The following is a 14,662-nucleotide window of genomic DNA, read 5'->3' on the forward strand; positions in this document are numbered from 1 at the left end:
TGAATTCACACACTCATCTAAATATTTAATACAGGATCCACAGGTGGACAAGTGAGCAAGTGTCAGCACTCAGTTAAGATTTTCAAGATTAGAATGACACTTTCCTGGATGCCTTTAGTATATTTGTCTCTTGTACAGCTCCTACCATGCTGTACCAGGTTTCCCTAGGCATATTCCTAACTAAGGAGAGTTATTCTGGCAACTGAAGAAAGAGGTGAGAAAATTCAATTTAATTCAACCAACATTTATTAAATGCCTCTCAGGGAGAAGGACCTGTGCTGGACCCTGGGGACGTGAAGACAGATTTCATTGTGGTCCTGTACTTAGGAGTTAACAATTACAAATGAGAGGAAAAACTTTGGGAAAGGGGAGATTGTAGTAAGTATGGAAGGAGGGTAGAAGGGAGTGGATATGATCAGAGAAGTTTCCCCATAAACTCAATGAGCTTGCCAGTAGGGGAGATTTATTTATTTATTTATTGCTGAGGTTCACTTGTCCACCTGTGGACTCACTCACTCACACAGTCCAAGCTTAAGACATAAAGTCTCTGACTGCAACCTTGGAGAGGTAATGGACAAATCTCAACCTGAGAAATGGCAGCTGTAGAGAGGAGAATCACCACCTGGAGGGAGTTTTGAATTTGTCTCTTGGATTGAGAAAAGGGGACTTCCTAGGCATTCCAGTCCTGAAATTTAGCTTTTTAGAAACAGAAGGGGAAGTTCTGGGAAGCATTAGCATCTTGAAGATTTCTGGAGTTGTCTTCTAATGGGAGCCAAAGAGATTATACCAGCCTCTCAGAAAGAAGAGAAGAATGGCACATATAGCCCTGGAAGCTACTGTAGACACAGGAGATGAAGAAGATAAGAGAAATGAACATAAGCTTTCTGCTTAAGTTAATTACTTAAACTGTACAGGCTCAAGGGGAAATAGGGTGGAGGAAGGGGGAGAGGTTGTCTCCTTAGTAAATCAAAGTTTCTTCCCTTTTAAAGGAAGTCCAAGCCCTCAGTGTAGCTTTACTAAGTATCATACTTGTGTGGGTCTCTGGGCTAACAACACTCCCCCAAATATTTGGGAGTTGCCACTCTATCAACCTTAAGTTCATTTCATTTCTGAGAAGGACTAGAACCATATGGGGTGGTAAAGAGTCTAAAAGCCCTCCTTGTAATGGTGGAGTGACTTGTTCAGCTCAATGAACTGGGCCATCCAGGGTTACCCAAGAAGGACAGGTTAGAGAGTTTGAAAAATGGGTGATGCATCGGAGAAGGGAATGACAAAACACTCCAGCATTTTTGCCAAGAAAATCCCATGGATAGAATTGAAATGATAAAATAGATGAGCCAAAAGATGACTCTCTCAAATTAGAAGATGTCCAATATACTATGGGAAAGAGTAGAGAACAACTACAAGTAGCTCCAGCACTAATGAAGTATCTGGGACAAAGCTGAAAGGAAATTCAGTTGTGAATGTATTTGGTAACAAAAAGAAAGTCCAATGCTATAAAGATTAATATTGCATAAGAACCTGGTGTGTAAGATCTATGAAACAAAATAAATTAGATGTAGTCAAACAGGAGATGAAAATATTAAACAATAACATCTTGGGTGTCAGTGAACTTAAATAAATGGGAATGGATGAATTTAATTCAGATAATCATTACATACACTACTGCTATATAAGAATCCTTTAGAAGAAAAACAGCATCCTTCATATTCAATTAAAGAATGAGAAAAGCAGTGCTTTCATCTCAAAAATAACTAAATGATATCAAGGCAAATCATTTGACATCATAGTAATTCTAATCACTTCTGCCAAAGAGCCCAAAGTTGATCAGTTCTACGAATATCTACACCTCCCTCCCATCAAAGATGTCATATTCATCATAAGGGATGATAAAGCAGGAAACTAAAAGATAATTGGAATAACAGAAAAGTTTGGCCTTGGAGTAGAAAAGAAGAAAGGCAGAGACCAACAGAGTTTTATCAAGATAATTAGCTAATTATCTCAAACTCTTTTCCAACAATCCAACAGGTAGCTCTATACATTAAAATCAGATTGTTTATATACTTTGTAGTCAAAAGTGGGAAATCTCTATATGGTCAGTTAAAATAAGACCTGTATCTGACTGTGGCTCAGATCATGATCGTCTTATTACAAAATTACAAAAATAGGGAAAACCATCACACTCTATAGTTATGACCTAAATAGCATCACTTATGAATATGCAGTATAAGTGATGAACAGATTTAAGATATTAGATCTGGTAGAAAGAGTGCCTGAAGAACTATGGACAGATGTTTGCAATATTGCTCAGGACACAATAGCAGCAACAACAACAAAATTTCAAAGAAGAGCAAGAAAACAAAATGGCTGAATCTTTACAAAGATCTGAGGAAAGAAGGAAAGGAAAAAGGAAAGGAGAAGGGGGGGGGGGAGCCCAAACTGAGTTCAGAATTTCAAAGGATAGCAAAGAACAGTCAGTTTTTCTTAAAAGAGCAATGCAAAGAAAACAATACAATGAGAGACAAGAGATATCTTCAAGCAAATTAGAGATATCAATAACAACTTTTATATAGTAAAGAGTATAGTTTAAGACACAAATGGTAGGGAATTAATAGAAGCAGAAGAGATTAAGAAGAGGTGACAAGATACACAGATAAGTTTGGTTACTGATCTCGAAGAATGAAGAATTAGAAAGTAATACTGACAATAAGACTAGTGAAAGTGACAGAATTAGGTGAGCTATTTAAAATCCTAAAAGATGATGTTGTTAGAGTACTGTACTCAATATGTCAAAAAATTTGGAAAACTCAACAGTGCCTATTGGATTAGAAGAGATCAATTAGTTTGTGCCCCAGTCCTAAAGAAAAGACAATGTCAAAGAATGTTCAAATTCTCAAACAATTGCTCTCATATAATATGCCAACAAGGTTATTCTGCAAGCTAAGCTTCAGCAATATGTAAACCAAGAATTACCAGAAAAGCAGGCTGGTTTTAAAAGAGGTAGAAGAATTAGAAACCAAATTGCTAACATTTCCTGGATTGTGGAGAAAGCAAGGCGGTACCAGAAAAACATCTCCTTCTGCTTGATTGACCTCACTAATGTCTTTAACTGTATGGATCACAGCAAAAGGTGGCAAGTCCTCAAAGAGATAGGAGTATCAGATAATTTTACTTGTTTCCTAAGGAACCTGTATGCAGGCTGAGAAGCAACAATTAGAACAAACATGGAACAACTAATTGGTTTACGATTGGAAAAGGAGTACAAGAAGGCTGTATGAATCTTATTTATTTAATAGTAGGCAGAGTACATGATTTGAAATGACAGGCTGGATAATTCAAGCCAGAATTAAGGTTGCTGGGAGGAAAAAAAAAAACAACTATCTCAAATATGCAGATGATACCACTCTGATAGCAGAAAATGAAGAATTAAGAAGCCTCTTGATGAAGGTGAAAGAAGAGACTATAAAAGTTGTCTTGAAGCTTAATCTTAAAAACAATAACAACAGAGAGAGAGAGAGAGAGAGAAAGAGAGAGAGAGAGAGAGAGAGAGAGAGAGAGAGAGAGAGAGAGAGAGAGAGAGAGAGAGAGAGAGAGAGAGAGAGAGAGATATCTTGGCAACTGGTTCCATCACTTCCTGGCAAATAGAAGGAGAAGAAATGAAAGCAGTATCAGATTTCATATTCTTGGGCTCCAAGATCATAGCAGATGGCGACTGCAGCCATGAAATTAAACGACATTTGCTCCTTGGAAAGGAAAGCTATGGCAAATCTGAACAGCATACTAAAAAGCAGAGACATCGCCCTGCCAACAAATGTTCATATAGTTAAAGCTTTGTTTTTTCCAATAGCAATGTACGGTTGTGAGAATTGAACTATAAGGAAAGCTGAATACCACAGAATTGAGGATTTCAGATTGTGGTACTGAAACAGTCTCTTGAACAGCTAGGAGATCAAATTATCCAATACTTAAAAAAATTAATCCAGACTATTCATTGGGCGATCAAATATTGAAACTGAAGCGCAAATACTTTAGCCACATAATGAGAAGACAGGACTCATTCAAAAATACCCTGATCTTGGGAAAAATTGAAAGCAAAAGGAGAAGGGGATATCAGAAGATGAAATGGATAAATAATGTCATGAAAACAACGAACATTAGCTTGAACAGACTTCAGGAGACAGTGTAGGATAGAAGGATCTGATATGGATCAGATATGAATGAATGACTGAACCACAAAAATGTCTGAAGGGCTCAATAACAGCCCATCCCCACCCTCAGGCAAAGACTTGGCAGAGAAGGAAAAGTGTATTGATTATAAAAGTCCTATATATGTTTTCAGCATTTTTAATGGAATGGCATAAAAGTTGACCTATTCCTAATATAGACATTGTTCATTGAAGTGCCTTTAGGGGGAGAAGAAGCTCTTGGGCATTAGCTATGTTCAAGGTATATTCCAGGATTGTTCAGAGGTAACTCTGAATGGAGACAAAGTAAGCCGAAAATGAATTGATTTTATGGGATTGCAGATTTATAGCGGAAAGGTACCATAAAGATGGGAAAGGAAAAGAAAGGGAATGAGCATTTATGAAATATCTACTGTATGCCAGGCACTGCAAACACTTTACAAAGATCTCATTTGAGCCTTACAACAATTCTGCCAGCTTAGTGCTATTATTATCCCTATTTTCCTGTTGAGGGAACTGAGTTTGAGGGAGGCTAAGTGCTTTGCCCAGAGTCATACAACTAGTAATAAGGATAACTTTCATTTATATAGGCACTATACTAAGTGCTTTGCAATTTTTAACCTCCTTTAAACCACATAACAATCCTGCTATATATGTGCTATTATTATCCCCAAATTATATTTGGGAAAACAGAGGCAAACAGAAATTAATTGACTTATTCATCTTGCTAGGGTCTGAACCTGGGATTTGAACTCAGGTTAATTGTCCAACTTCATTTTAAAGTTGAGGAAACTGAGGCCCCACAGAGGTTAAAGTACTTGCCCAATGTTAAATAGGTGACAAAATGGCATTGTCAAGATTTGAACACAGGACCTCTGACTACAATTTCAACATTCTTCCCACTACATGTTAAGGTAAAGTAGCTCCCAAGATTAAACCTAGTCTCTGTAAATTCTAAGTTTGGTCTGTGGATTACAAGTGCAAAGTTAACCAAAGAATCATGGGAAACCTGAGGAAGGGGAACTTTTCACTTTGGCTGGTAATGAGTAAAGGCATATCAGATGAATTAACTCTAGAAGATTGGGAGAAACTTTAATAGGTAGAGATAATGACAAAATCTTATCACATAATATGCATATAATAAATTAATAAAATCTAATAAAAATCCAATATAATAAAATAAAAAATTATTCATATAAAATATATTATCATATAATATTCAGATAATAAAGGAGAAAATAAATAGTCATGGACGTTAATAATTCTCCCAGAGTCACTCAACTGGCAAGTATCTAAGCCTGAATATTAATCTAAGTTTCCAAATTCCAAGTAGGTAGGAAAGGGGAGGAGGTTTTTTCACACATGGTGAATTAACACGTGAGCATGTTAATCAAAGATTAGGAAGCAAGACCACACAGAGTATAGTTTAGTTTGACTACAATATATATCTGAAAGCAAATAGTATGAAAAAAAGTTGGAAAGGAAGTTGGAAATAGGATACAGAAAGCCTTGAATGCCAAGATATAGGATTAAATATGTAAACAACAAGGAGTCACTGATAATTTTTGAGTAAAGGAGTCATAATAATTATGTAATTATAAATATGTCTAACTCCAACTTATGTACTCCTAAAAGGTCCAGGCAGCTTACTGACTCAAAGTCAAAAGTATAAACTAGATGTGAACAAGTCTTTAATTGATTTAAGGGAAATGAGATGTTTTGATATTGGTTAAAGACAGGAAATAGCTTTTGATTGTCCAAAGTCATTGGACTCATCTCTGAACTCATCTTTATGTATAAAACATCAAGACAACTTAGAATCAACAATTCCAGCAGCAGGCTGGTCTACTGGTAAAGGAACTCCATCCAAGTTTCTGAAAGAGACTCATTTTGGGGCAAGAGTTTCTCTTTCCTTCCTCCAAGTCCAAATTGAAGTGATCAGGAGCTTCTGTTAGAGATCTCTTCAGTGGCTATGGCTAGTAGCTGACATTCAATAAAGAGCTAAAAGCATTGGGAAATAACCAGGCAGCAACTTTGAGATGTGTATACCATGTGATTTTTAAAATTTTCTCCAGTCTGGAGATGTCTTAGGGTGACAGCTAATGTTTTTTTTTTTTTTTTTTCCCAGCACCTAAGTGGAAGATGGGGGGAAAGTGGCAGCAGCAACAGAAAAGTGACCTGACTAAGCAGAGAGATGGCTTTTAGAGCAGACTGGCTCAAACCAAAAGCAATGCCTCTCTCTTTTTCTTTTTGAGAACCCAGCCCAGTACACAGATTTGTGTATTATTTATGCTATATCCTGAAATGAGTTGCATGAGTATTACACAAAAGAGAAACACAATTTCTAGTAAATAGGAGTTGTGAGGTATCTTTTTGCCATATGTATTCCCTTATTCTCTGAGTTGGAACCCACTCTCTCCAGGAGACCTTGTACATACAAGTATCCTACTCTCACCTCCCACCCCAGTTTAACTGGAATTTTGTCCCACTGTTCTTATTATGTCATATAAGTAAATATTTTTGCAAAACTGTTAATTTAGAGTACTGGCTTACAATTCCAATAGACTTGTGATGATGGAGAGAATCTTCTGCATCCACAGTGAGGACTGTGGGGACTGAATGTGGATCATAACAGAGTATTTTCACCTTTTTTTTGTTGGTGTTTGCTTGCTTGTTTTTTTCTTTCTCATTTTCCCCCCTTTGATCTGATTTTTCTTGTCCAGCATGATAAATGTGGAAATATATTTAGAGACTTGCACATGTTTTAACCTATATTGGATTATTTGCTGTCTGGGGTGAAGAGAGGGGTAGGGAGGGAGAAAAATTTGGAACACAAGATTGTGCAAGAGTGAATGTTGAAAACAATCTTTGCATGTCTTTTGAAAAATAAAAAGCTAAGGTTTTTGTTGTTGTTTTTTAAGAGAATACTGGCTAATAATCAAATCAATGGGGAGCACACTGGATTATAGTACTAGAAATTCGATTCTGATGTTTATCCCTTAGATCTTTGAAGGGAATAGTAGTCAATTACCCTCAATGATCTAGAGTATCCTTCAAGTATATAAAACTGGATCATAGCTATAGAAGAACCCCAGTCTCTCCTCCTCATTATAGATGATGAATCTGAGGCCATATAGGTTAAGTGACTTAATCCTCTATGGACCCTTAAACATTATCAATGTAGACCAGCACCTCAGAAACTTAGAGTTTTTTAAAGTTGCTTTGAACATTGAAAGGTTAAACAATTTGCCCAAAGTCACACATCCGGTAAGTAACAATGGTAGACCCTAGACTTCCCAGCTCTGAAGAATGTTTTCTTCTTAAGCCACACTGCCTCTGTCTTCGGATAATTAATAGCAGAAAAAAGATTTGAACCAGAGTCCTTAACCCCCATAAGCAATGTTCTTTTCGATCATCACCTTATGTGAAAAAACTTATTTAACTCCCCAAATTTTCAAGTCACTTTAAACCAGCAGTTCTCAAAGTGTGGTCTGGGGACAGTCCCTCAGACTTGGGTCAAAATTCTTTCCTTTCTTTCCCTCTCCCCCCCCAAAAAAGTGTTTTATTCTTTCTAATTACATATTAAGACAGCTTTCAACATTCATATTTTATAAAAATTTGAGTTCTACATTTTCCTCCCTTCTCCGCCGTAACAGGGTAGAGCAATTTGGTAATGCTTCATGACAGCGCGTGCATTCATGGGAAATGTATTTCTACATTACTCATGTCAAAATTAATTTCCTAATAATGCTAAAATGTTTAAATACAGTGAATATCCACAGATATAACCCATATTAAGTTCTTCGGGCTAATTTTTAAGAGTGCAAAGAGGCCTTGAGTTCAGAAAGTCTGAGAACCCCGGGCCTGAAGGATGAATGAGGCTGGTTCTTATGCGCACGACCTCGCACCCAGACAGCGGCGCCCATCCTTCCCTACATACGCGCCACGCGGAGCGCCCGCCAGGCTCTCCTTTATCTAGGGAGCCAGGCTTTATTTAGGTCTTCCTCTTCCACTTGACAGGCGGGCTTCCCAAGAGCGAGAAGGCGCCGTAGCATCCCTCGGTCGCTCGAGGGCTCGGCAGAGTCCTTTCCACAAGCATGGGTGTGAGCGCTCAGCCCCGCAGAGCAGCAGGCGGGGAGGAAGCGGCCAGCGCCCGTGCTAGGGTGGGCTGCCCAGCGTGCGGCTCAACCAAGCCGGGGACTTTCTCCCCCCCCCCCCCCCCCCCCCCCCCCCGGTCTCCCAGACCCCTCCCCCGAGCTGCGGGAAACGTTCCTTGGAAACAAGCCCGGGCGGAGGAGATGAGACAAATCGCCTAGGAAATGGGGAGGCAGCCGCTGCCCCTCAGAGCAGGTTTCCGAGGCAAAAGCGGCCGCCGGCCGGGCAGAAGGGACGGCTCTGGGTCTAACTCCGCGGGAAGGGTGACAGAAGGAAAGCTCTTCCGCCCACTTCCGGGGCCTTCTCCCCTCCTCTGGGCTCTCCGAGTTTTACTTTCCCAACTTTATACTTTGTGTTCAATCAGGTCCTTAACTTCCCCAAAGCCTGTAAGCCGCTGGAGGGCAGGGCTGCCGTGGTTCTAATCTGCAGCGCCTGACTAAAGGTCTGGCATGCTAAAGGCGCTCAATAATTGCTACTTGATTGATGGATGGACTTCCCGAAACTGGCATGCCTAGGGGGAGGGAGGGCCCGGGCAGGCTGGCACTTCTCCCGAGCCTGGAAGGAATCTCTGGCTCCCAGCACAAGGCTTAGCTCGCCCCAGCCTGGGGGACTTGTGGACACGTGCACGCAACTCTCCCCCCAGCCCCGTGCAAGGCGCTCCTGCAAGGGCTCAGCGCGCCACCTGGTGCTTCTTCACAATCAGTTCAGCCCTCTCCTCCGAGTGCCCCAACTGCCGCCGGGGGGAAGGGAAGAGAAGCAGGAGGCGGAGCCGGGGAGCGGTTTTTAGCGTCGGGCGCGAGCGTGTTGGCGTCACGCGCTGCCGGGGAGCCTTTCCCCTCCCTCCCCCTCGGCGCCGGCTCCCGAGGGCTGCCAGTTCTTGACGCGCCCCCGGCGGCCTCTGCCCTGACAGTGCGTACTTGCGTGCTTGGCGCGAGCGTGCGGCGGAGGTGGCGCGGGCCGAGCGGAGCGCGCCGCTTCTGTAGCTGGCCGGGCGCCGCGGAGCAAACGGGGCGCCGGCTCCGCCACCTCAGCGACCGCTTCGCCGAGCCCCGGGCTCCGGTGTCCGCCCAGCCTCGCGGCAGCGGCAGCTCTGGGCGGCCCCGCTCACGGGCAGGCCCGAGGCCCGAGGGCCGGGGGCGGCGTGAGGAGCGAACGGGGACCGCGGGCCAGCGGCCGGCATGTCGGTGCCGGATGCGATGCCGCTGCCCGTGGCCGGGGTCGGCGAGGAGCGGAAGCAGGCCAAGGAGAAGGAGGACGCCGAGAAGTACTCGTTCATGGCCACCGTCACCAAGGCGCCCAAGAAGGTGCGGGGGCGGGCGGGCCCGGGGGGGAGCGCGCCGGGCCCGGAGCCGGGGGAGCTCGGGGTGACGCAGCCAGGGCCCCCGGCGCTGACGTGTGCGGGCCGCCAGCCGCGCCACCGGCCCGGGCCTCGCTCGTTCGCTCGCAGCCCATTGTCCCTTCGCTGGCTTTGTCCCTTGCTCCCCGTCGCTCTCCGTGGAACCTCGATACCCCGCGGCAGTCCGCTCCAAGCTCCCTAGGTCGGGTTCCACGTTCGTGGCCGACTTGCCTGGGCCGGGGGCTGCGGGGATGGGGGTGGGGCGGACGGAGAGCGCGTCCGTCTGCGTTAGCCTCTTGCCCCGCCGCGCCTACACTGGCTTGGGAGGCTGCCGCGCTGACCTTCCTATTCAGGCGTAGGTAATCCCCGGCGGCGTTGCGCTTTGTGGGGGGAGGGCTGGACGGCGGACGCTGCTAATCCCTCTGTCCCGGGTTCCTGGCGGGGTAGCCCGCGGGAAGGCTGAAGACCCCTCGCACCCACCGTGCTCTTGCGTTAAGGCGAAGGTAATGGGGAGCAGCGCTCGGAGAGGAGAGAGACTAGGTACCATCCCCCCGACTGCATTCTGCTGCTTACTCCGATGGTACATGGAATGAACGTTTAGTCTTGGTAACCACAGAGCCTGTCGCGGGTGCAGGGTGAGCCCACTTTCTGTCTCGGAGAGCGGGGAGTGGGAGGGGCGGGGGATCGCAGAGGTGGGCGCCGGGGCATGACTACCCCCTCTTGCACTAATGGAGGCCGAACAAATGGAATATTTATCGAGTTTGTTTTGCGTTGTGGCTTGAACTCAAAGGACGCTGCCTTGTTTTAACTCGGGTTAAATCCGTGGGTTTTTAGGGCAATTAATTCAGATTTAGAAGGATCGGGGGTGCTGATATAGGAGAGCGGTGGCTTGACTTTGCCCTCAACACCCTGACCTCAAAGCAAAAGAAGATGCGCAGAAGAGAGGTGACATTCTGAGGCTAATGGAGCCCAAGTCAAGGCTTCAGCTCCCTTATAAAGACAAAAATGTTCCCAGGCTCTCTCTACTTATCACCTTCCACGGGCTGCAGTGCTTGCATAAGCTCAGCAAAGCTGGGTTGCAGCAATACTAGATAGTAGCTTCTGAGGTTTCTGCACCTAATCCTGTTTAAGGGAGTGAGCTTTCCCATTTTATGTTTTTGGAGGAATTCTATTTTACAATTCAGCAATCGAAGAAGCACAAAGCCTCCATTGTGTATGCTATTATCTGTTCTCCAAAAAAATCTTATCCCGGGAAAGCCTATGTTTTCTTTAAAAAAAGGATTGAGGGAGTTATTCTTTGTGATCTCTGGGAGCCAATGTTCTATGAGGTTGTAACCCTTTGTATTCTGTATTATTCGTATGAGTGACTGTCCTTTTACAAATAGAATCTTTATTTTTAGTTAAGCTTTGAGATGAGTCAGTGATAAAGCTGTGGAAGTACCTTAGAATTATAAAGCTAGAAGAGAATTTAGAGCTCATCTAGTTCAACCCCCTCACTTTGCAGAGGAGGAAACTTAGGAAAAGTCATCCAGCTACTTATTGGTGGGTCTGATGTTATAGCCCAGGTCTTCTGGATCTCAGCACAATTCCATGCTGGCAGCCTTGTATCAGTGCCTCCTTTGGTCTCCCAACTTCTTACAGCCTCCTTCACCACTAGGGCCTTTGAATGGCTGTCACAGTGGTGGTGTCCTTTAACCTGACAGGCACTCTAGGAATCTTTAATTTTCTGCAAGCTCACCTGGGCCACTTATACTTGTGATTTTCAGATATATTTACTGGAAAAAAGTATGCTCGAAAGGGATGGCTACTCATATACATAGCCTAGGGATCCAAGCTAAATGCTCTGGGTTTTAGAGACTCCTAATCCATTAGTAAAAGGCTACTCAGTCTCCACCAGGGATGTGGTTAGTTGTGCTTGTAAACATGTCCTTATGGTTCTCATTAAGTTTGCCCTTTCTGAATTTTATTGTTCAGCCTTTATGCAAATATTTAACATTGAGTGCTTTATGATGATTAATTATTCTTCCCCTAGAGATAACCAGGAGCATTTGTTTTGTTAATGGAGCAGTTGAGGACTGGTTCAAGGTCACATACTAAGTCCAGTACTGGTGTTCAGAGCTTCATAGTTTTACATCAGCCTCTGAGTTACTTTTGTACCCCTGTCATGTATGAATAACTTTATTTCCTTGTCTCTGGAAAAACTAGAAGAACACAAGCTGTATAATAAAAATAATTACCAAATTCAATGGCCTGTTTTCAGTTCTTGACCCTTCTTTAGGATTTACCACAGCTGGCTTACTATGTTGTACTGTATAACTTTCTCATTCTTTAGTTTCAGAAATACCACACTCTCCTACTTCTGATACCTCTTATCTCAGTAGTTCCTTATCTTCTTACTAACTGGTACTCCCACAAGAATGTTCCTCCAAGAATGTGCCCTTGATTCTGTTTTTATTCTATTCCTTGATCATATCAACTTTTGTGACTTCAAATGGAGGGAAAAAGGTACAAAATTATTAAGAATTTCAGCACAGAGACTCCCAAATATCTGTATTGTACAGCTGGATTTTTTTCTATCCCCATCTGCTTTGATTCCTCGCTGCATCTTTGCTGATTCATCATTTACTATGGGCTCCCCTCAAGACTTTTGTCCTGGGAACTCCTCTCACTTACACTTTCTCCCTTGATAATCTCATCAATTACCAAGGGTTTAATTTCCATCTCTTTAATAACTCCCAATATATAGTATCTGATCTCTACTGAACTCCAGACCTATAACACCAATTGCTTACTCAACATCCCTACCTGCCTGTGTCAGTAAAGTTTCATATTCAATATTGCCCAACTGGAATTCATCATTTTCTTGCTAACCACCAGGGGGAAAGGGGGGGTTTGCTTCAAATCTCACAGATTTGGGGAGAGCACTTTTACAATCACCCAGGTTCTTAACTTCATGTGATTCTTGAGTCTAATTTCTCTTACTTCCCTATAATCAATCACTTACAGAGCCCTATGATTCTAGCTACAAAATATTTCTCAAACCATACATATTTCAAGTTTAGACTTGTTACCTCTCACCTGGAATGTTGTAATAAGTTCCTTAATGATTCCTGCTTCCTGTTTTACTTTTTTAGTTAATTCTACATTAATCTTTTTAAGGCATGGATCTAATTGAATTTCACCTGTTTAAAAGCTTTCAGTGATTTCCTGCAATAAAACGCAAACTTAGATATTTAAGATGCTGGCTTCTATCCTTTTTTTTTTGGGTAGCCACATCTCACATTATTTTTCCACATGCTTTTACTATGCTGGACTGTGGTACCTGAAGTTAACAATTCCATCTCCTGCCATCATGCATTTGCGTAAGTTAGGTCTCTGCTTGTCAAGATTTATATCCCCCTCCTTTTTTTTTTAAGGCTTATTTTAGCTTCATACCTCCTGCAAGAAGCTTTGCTTCTCTACCTCCCTCAGTTAAAGCCACCTTTTCTCTTCAGATTACTTTCTGTGTACTTATCTGCATTCATGTTTTATTGCTGTAGTGAATCTTGAGAACAAGGTTCTTTTCACATTTGTCTTTATATACTTATAGTCTAGCATAATGTTTTATGCACGGTTAATTTAATAAAAATTTCCTATAGGACGTAATGGTATCCCACAGTTAACTCAAGCCAACATGTGTGAAAACAAGCATATTTTCTTTGCAGATTTTATGACTTCTGTCCATGATACCCTCCTTTAATTATTTTCTCATTCAAGAGCATGATATTGTATAGAGGGTGCTGATGTCTTTCAGAGAGTTGTATTTGGGTTCTGCTTTCATCACCTTATTAGCTAGGTGATCATTTAGCCTGTGTATCTCCCCTTCAGTAAAGTAGGGCTAACAATATTTGGTGGTACTTAATATCTATTATGTTAGAAGTCTTTCAGTTGTTTCTCAGATCATCATTCACCAAATAATTCTGCTTTTACCTTTTTTTTTCCACATCCATCCTTTCCTTCCTTCCCCCCATCTCTAGTACAGATCTACATTTCATCTACTTTGACTATTATAATAGCTTTAAAAGTCTTCCTGCTTCTTCTGTTTCTTTCCATTCCCCTCATCCATGCCACTGGTGGACCAATGTTCCTGATACTCCAGCATACTTTCCTAGTGTTATTTCATATCATTTTCTCTTCATGTCCTTCTTGGCTCTAGCCAGTGGACTTCCAGTTATTCTTCAAACACAGTACACTATATTCTGTGTCCTCTGTTTCTATGAACCACCTTTTCTTTATGCCTACCTTTTATCATTCTTTTCTATCAAGGCTCAGTTTTCCTGAACTTTGGGGCAATTCTCTCTTATATAAAGCAGATTGTGATAAGGCAAAAAATAACATATATATTTTATGTCCTCTAGCAGAATGTGAATTCTTTGTGAGAAGGGACGGTCATTTAAAAAATGATTATATCCCCAGCTTTTGCTTTATACTTTTATGTTTTTATATTTTGCATATTATAGGGTTTTAAAACAGGAGTGTAAAATAGAAAATAGTATGCGGAACTTGGAAACAGAAATATCTGTATTCAAATCCTGATACTTAATTGTAGCTATGTGACTTTGGCAAGTCATTTCACTTTTGTAAGCCTCTTTCTTCATTTGTGGAAAGGGGGCTTGAGCTTGTAGAGCCCTACAACACAGGATCATTGTATGGTTCAACTCAAAGAATGTATGGGAAGCTCTTGACAAACTTGTGCGTGCTTTGTAAAAGCCAGTTATTAAATATTAAAATAGAAATCTGGATATGCCCCTCTATTCCAAAGGCAACACTTTCCCTTATCAATGATCCAGTCAAGTTCATTATTCTAAGCTCTGCACAATCTTACATTACTTTTTCTGCCCTATCTCTTGTTACTCTCTTTTCCAAATATACTACAGCCAACTGGATGGCTTTTTTGTCTCTGAATAAGGCCTATACTTTCCCACATGCCTTTGCTCTGAAATGTACT

At 42.1% G+C, this 14,662-nt stretch overlaps 1 protein-coding gene across 5 annotated transcripts in view; it reads left to right on the top strand.

Moving 5' to 3' along the window:
* Positions 1 to 9,175: 9,175 nt before the first annotated feature.
* AHCYL1 (adenosylhomocysteinase like 1) overlaps positions 9,176 to 14,662 on the top strand; it is a 42,850-nt gene continuing 37,363 nt past the window's right edge. Inside the window, exon 1 of one of the 5 annotated variants that reach the window (XM_031967237.1) lies at positions 9,176 to 9,643. In XM_031967237.1, the coding sequence (XP_031823097.1) occupies positions 9,518 to 9,643 (126 nt within the window). In that variant the 5' untranslated portion in view covers positions 9,176 to 9,517. Of the gene's footprint in view, positions 9,644 to 9,964; positions 10,311 to 14,662 lie in introns of those variants that run through there. The other 4 variants (XM_031967236.1, XM_031967239.1, XM_031967238.1 and 1 more) reach the window with 4 other exon arrangements.

The sequence above is a fragment of the Sarcophilus harrisii genome, chromosome 4 (genome assembly GCF_902635505.1).
Source record: "Sarcophilus harrisii chromosome 4, mSarHar1.11, whole genome shotgun sequence".
NCBI lineage: Eukaryota > Metazoa > Chordata > Mammalia > Dasyuromorphia > Dasyuridae > Sarcophilus > Sarcophilus harrisii.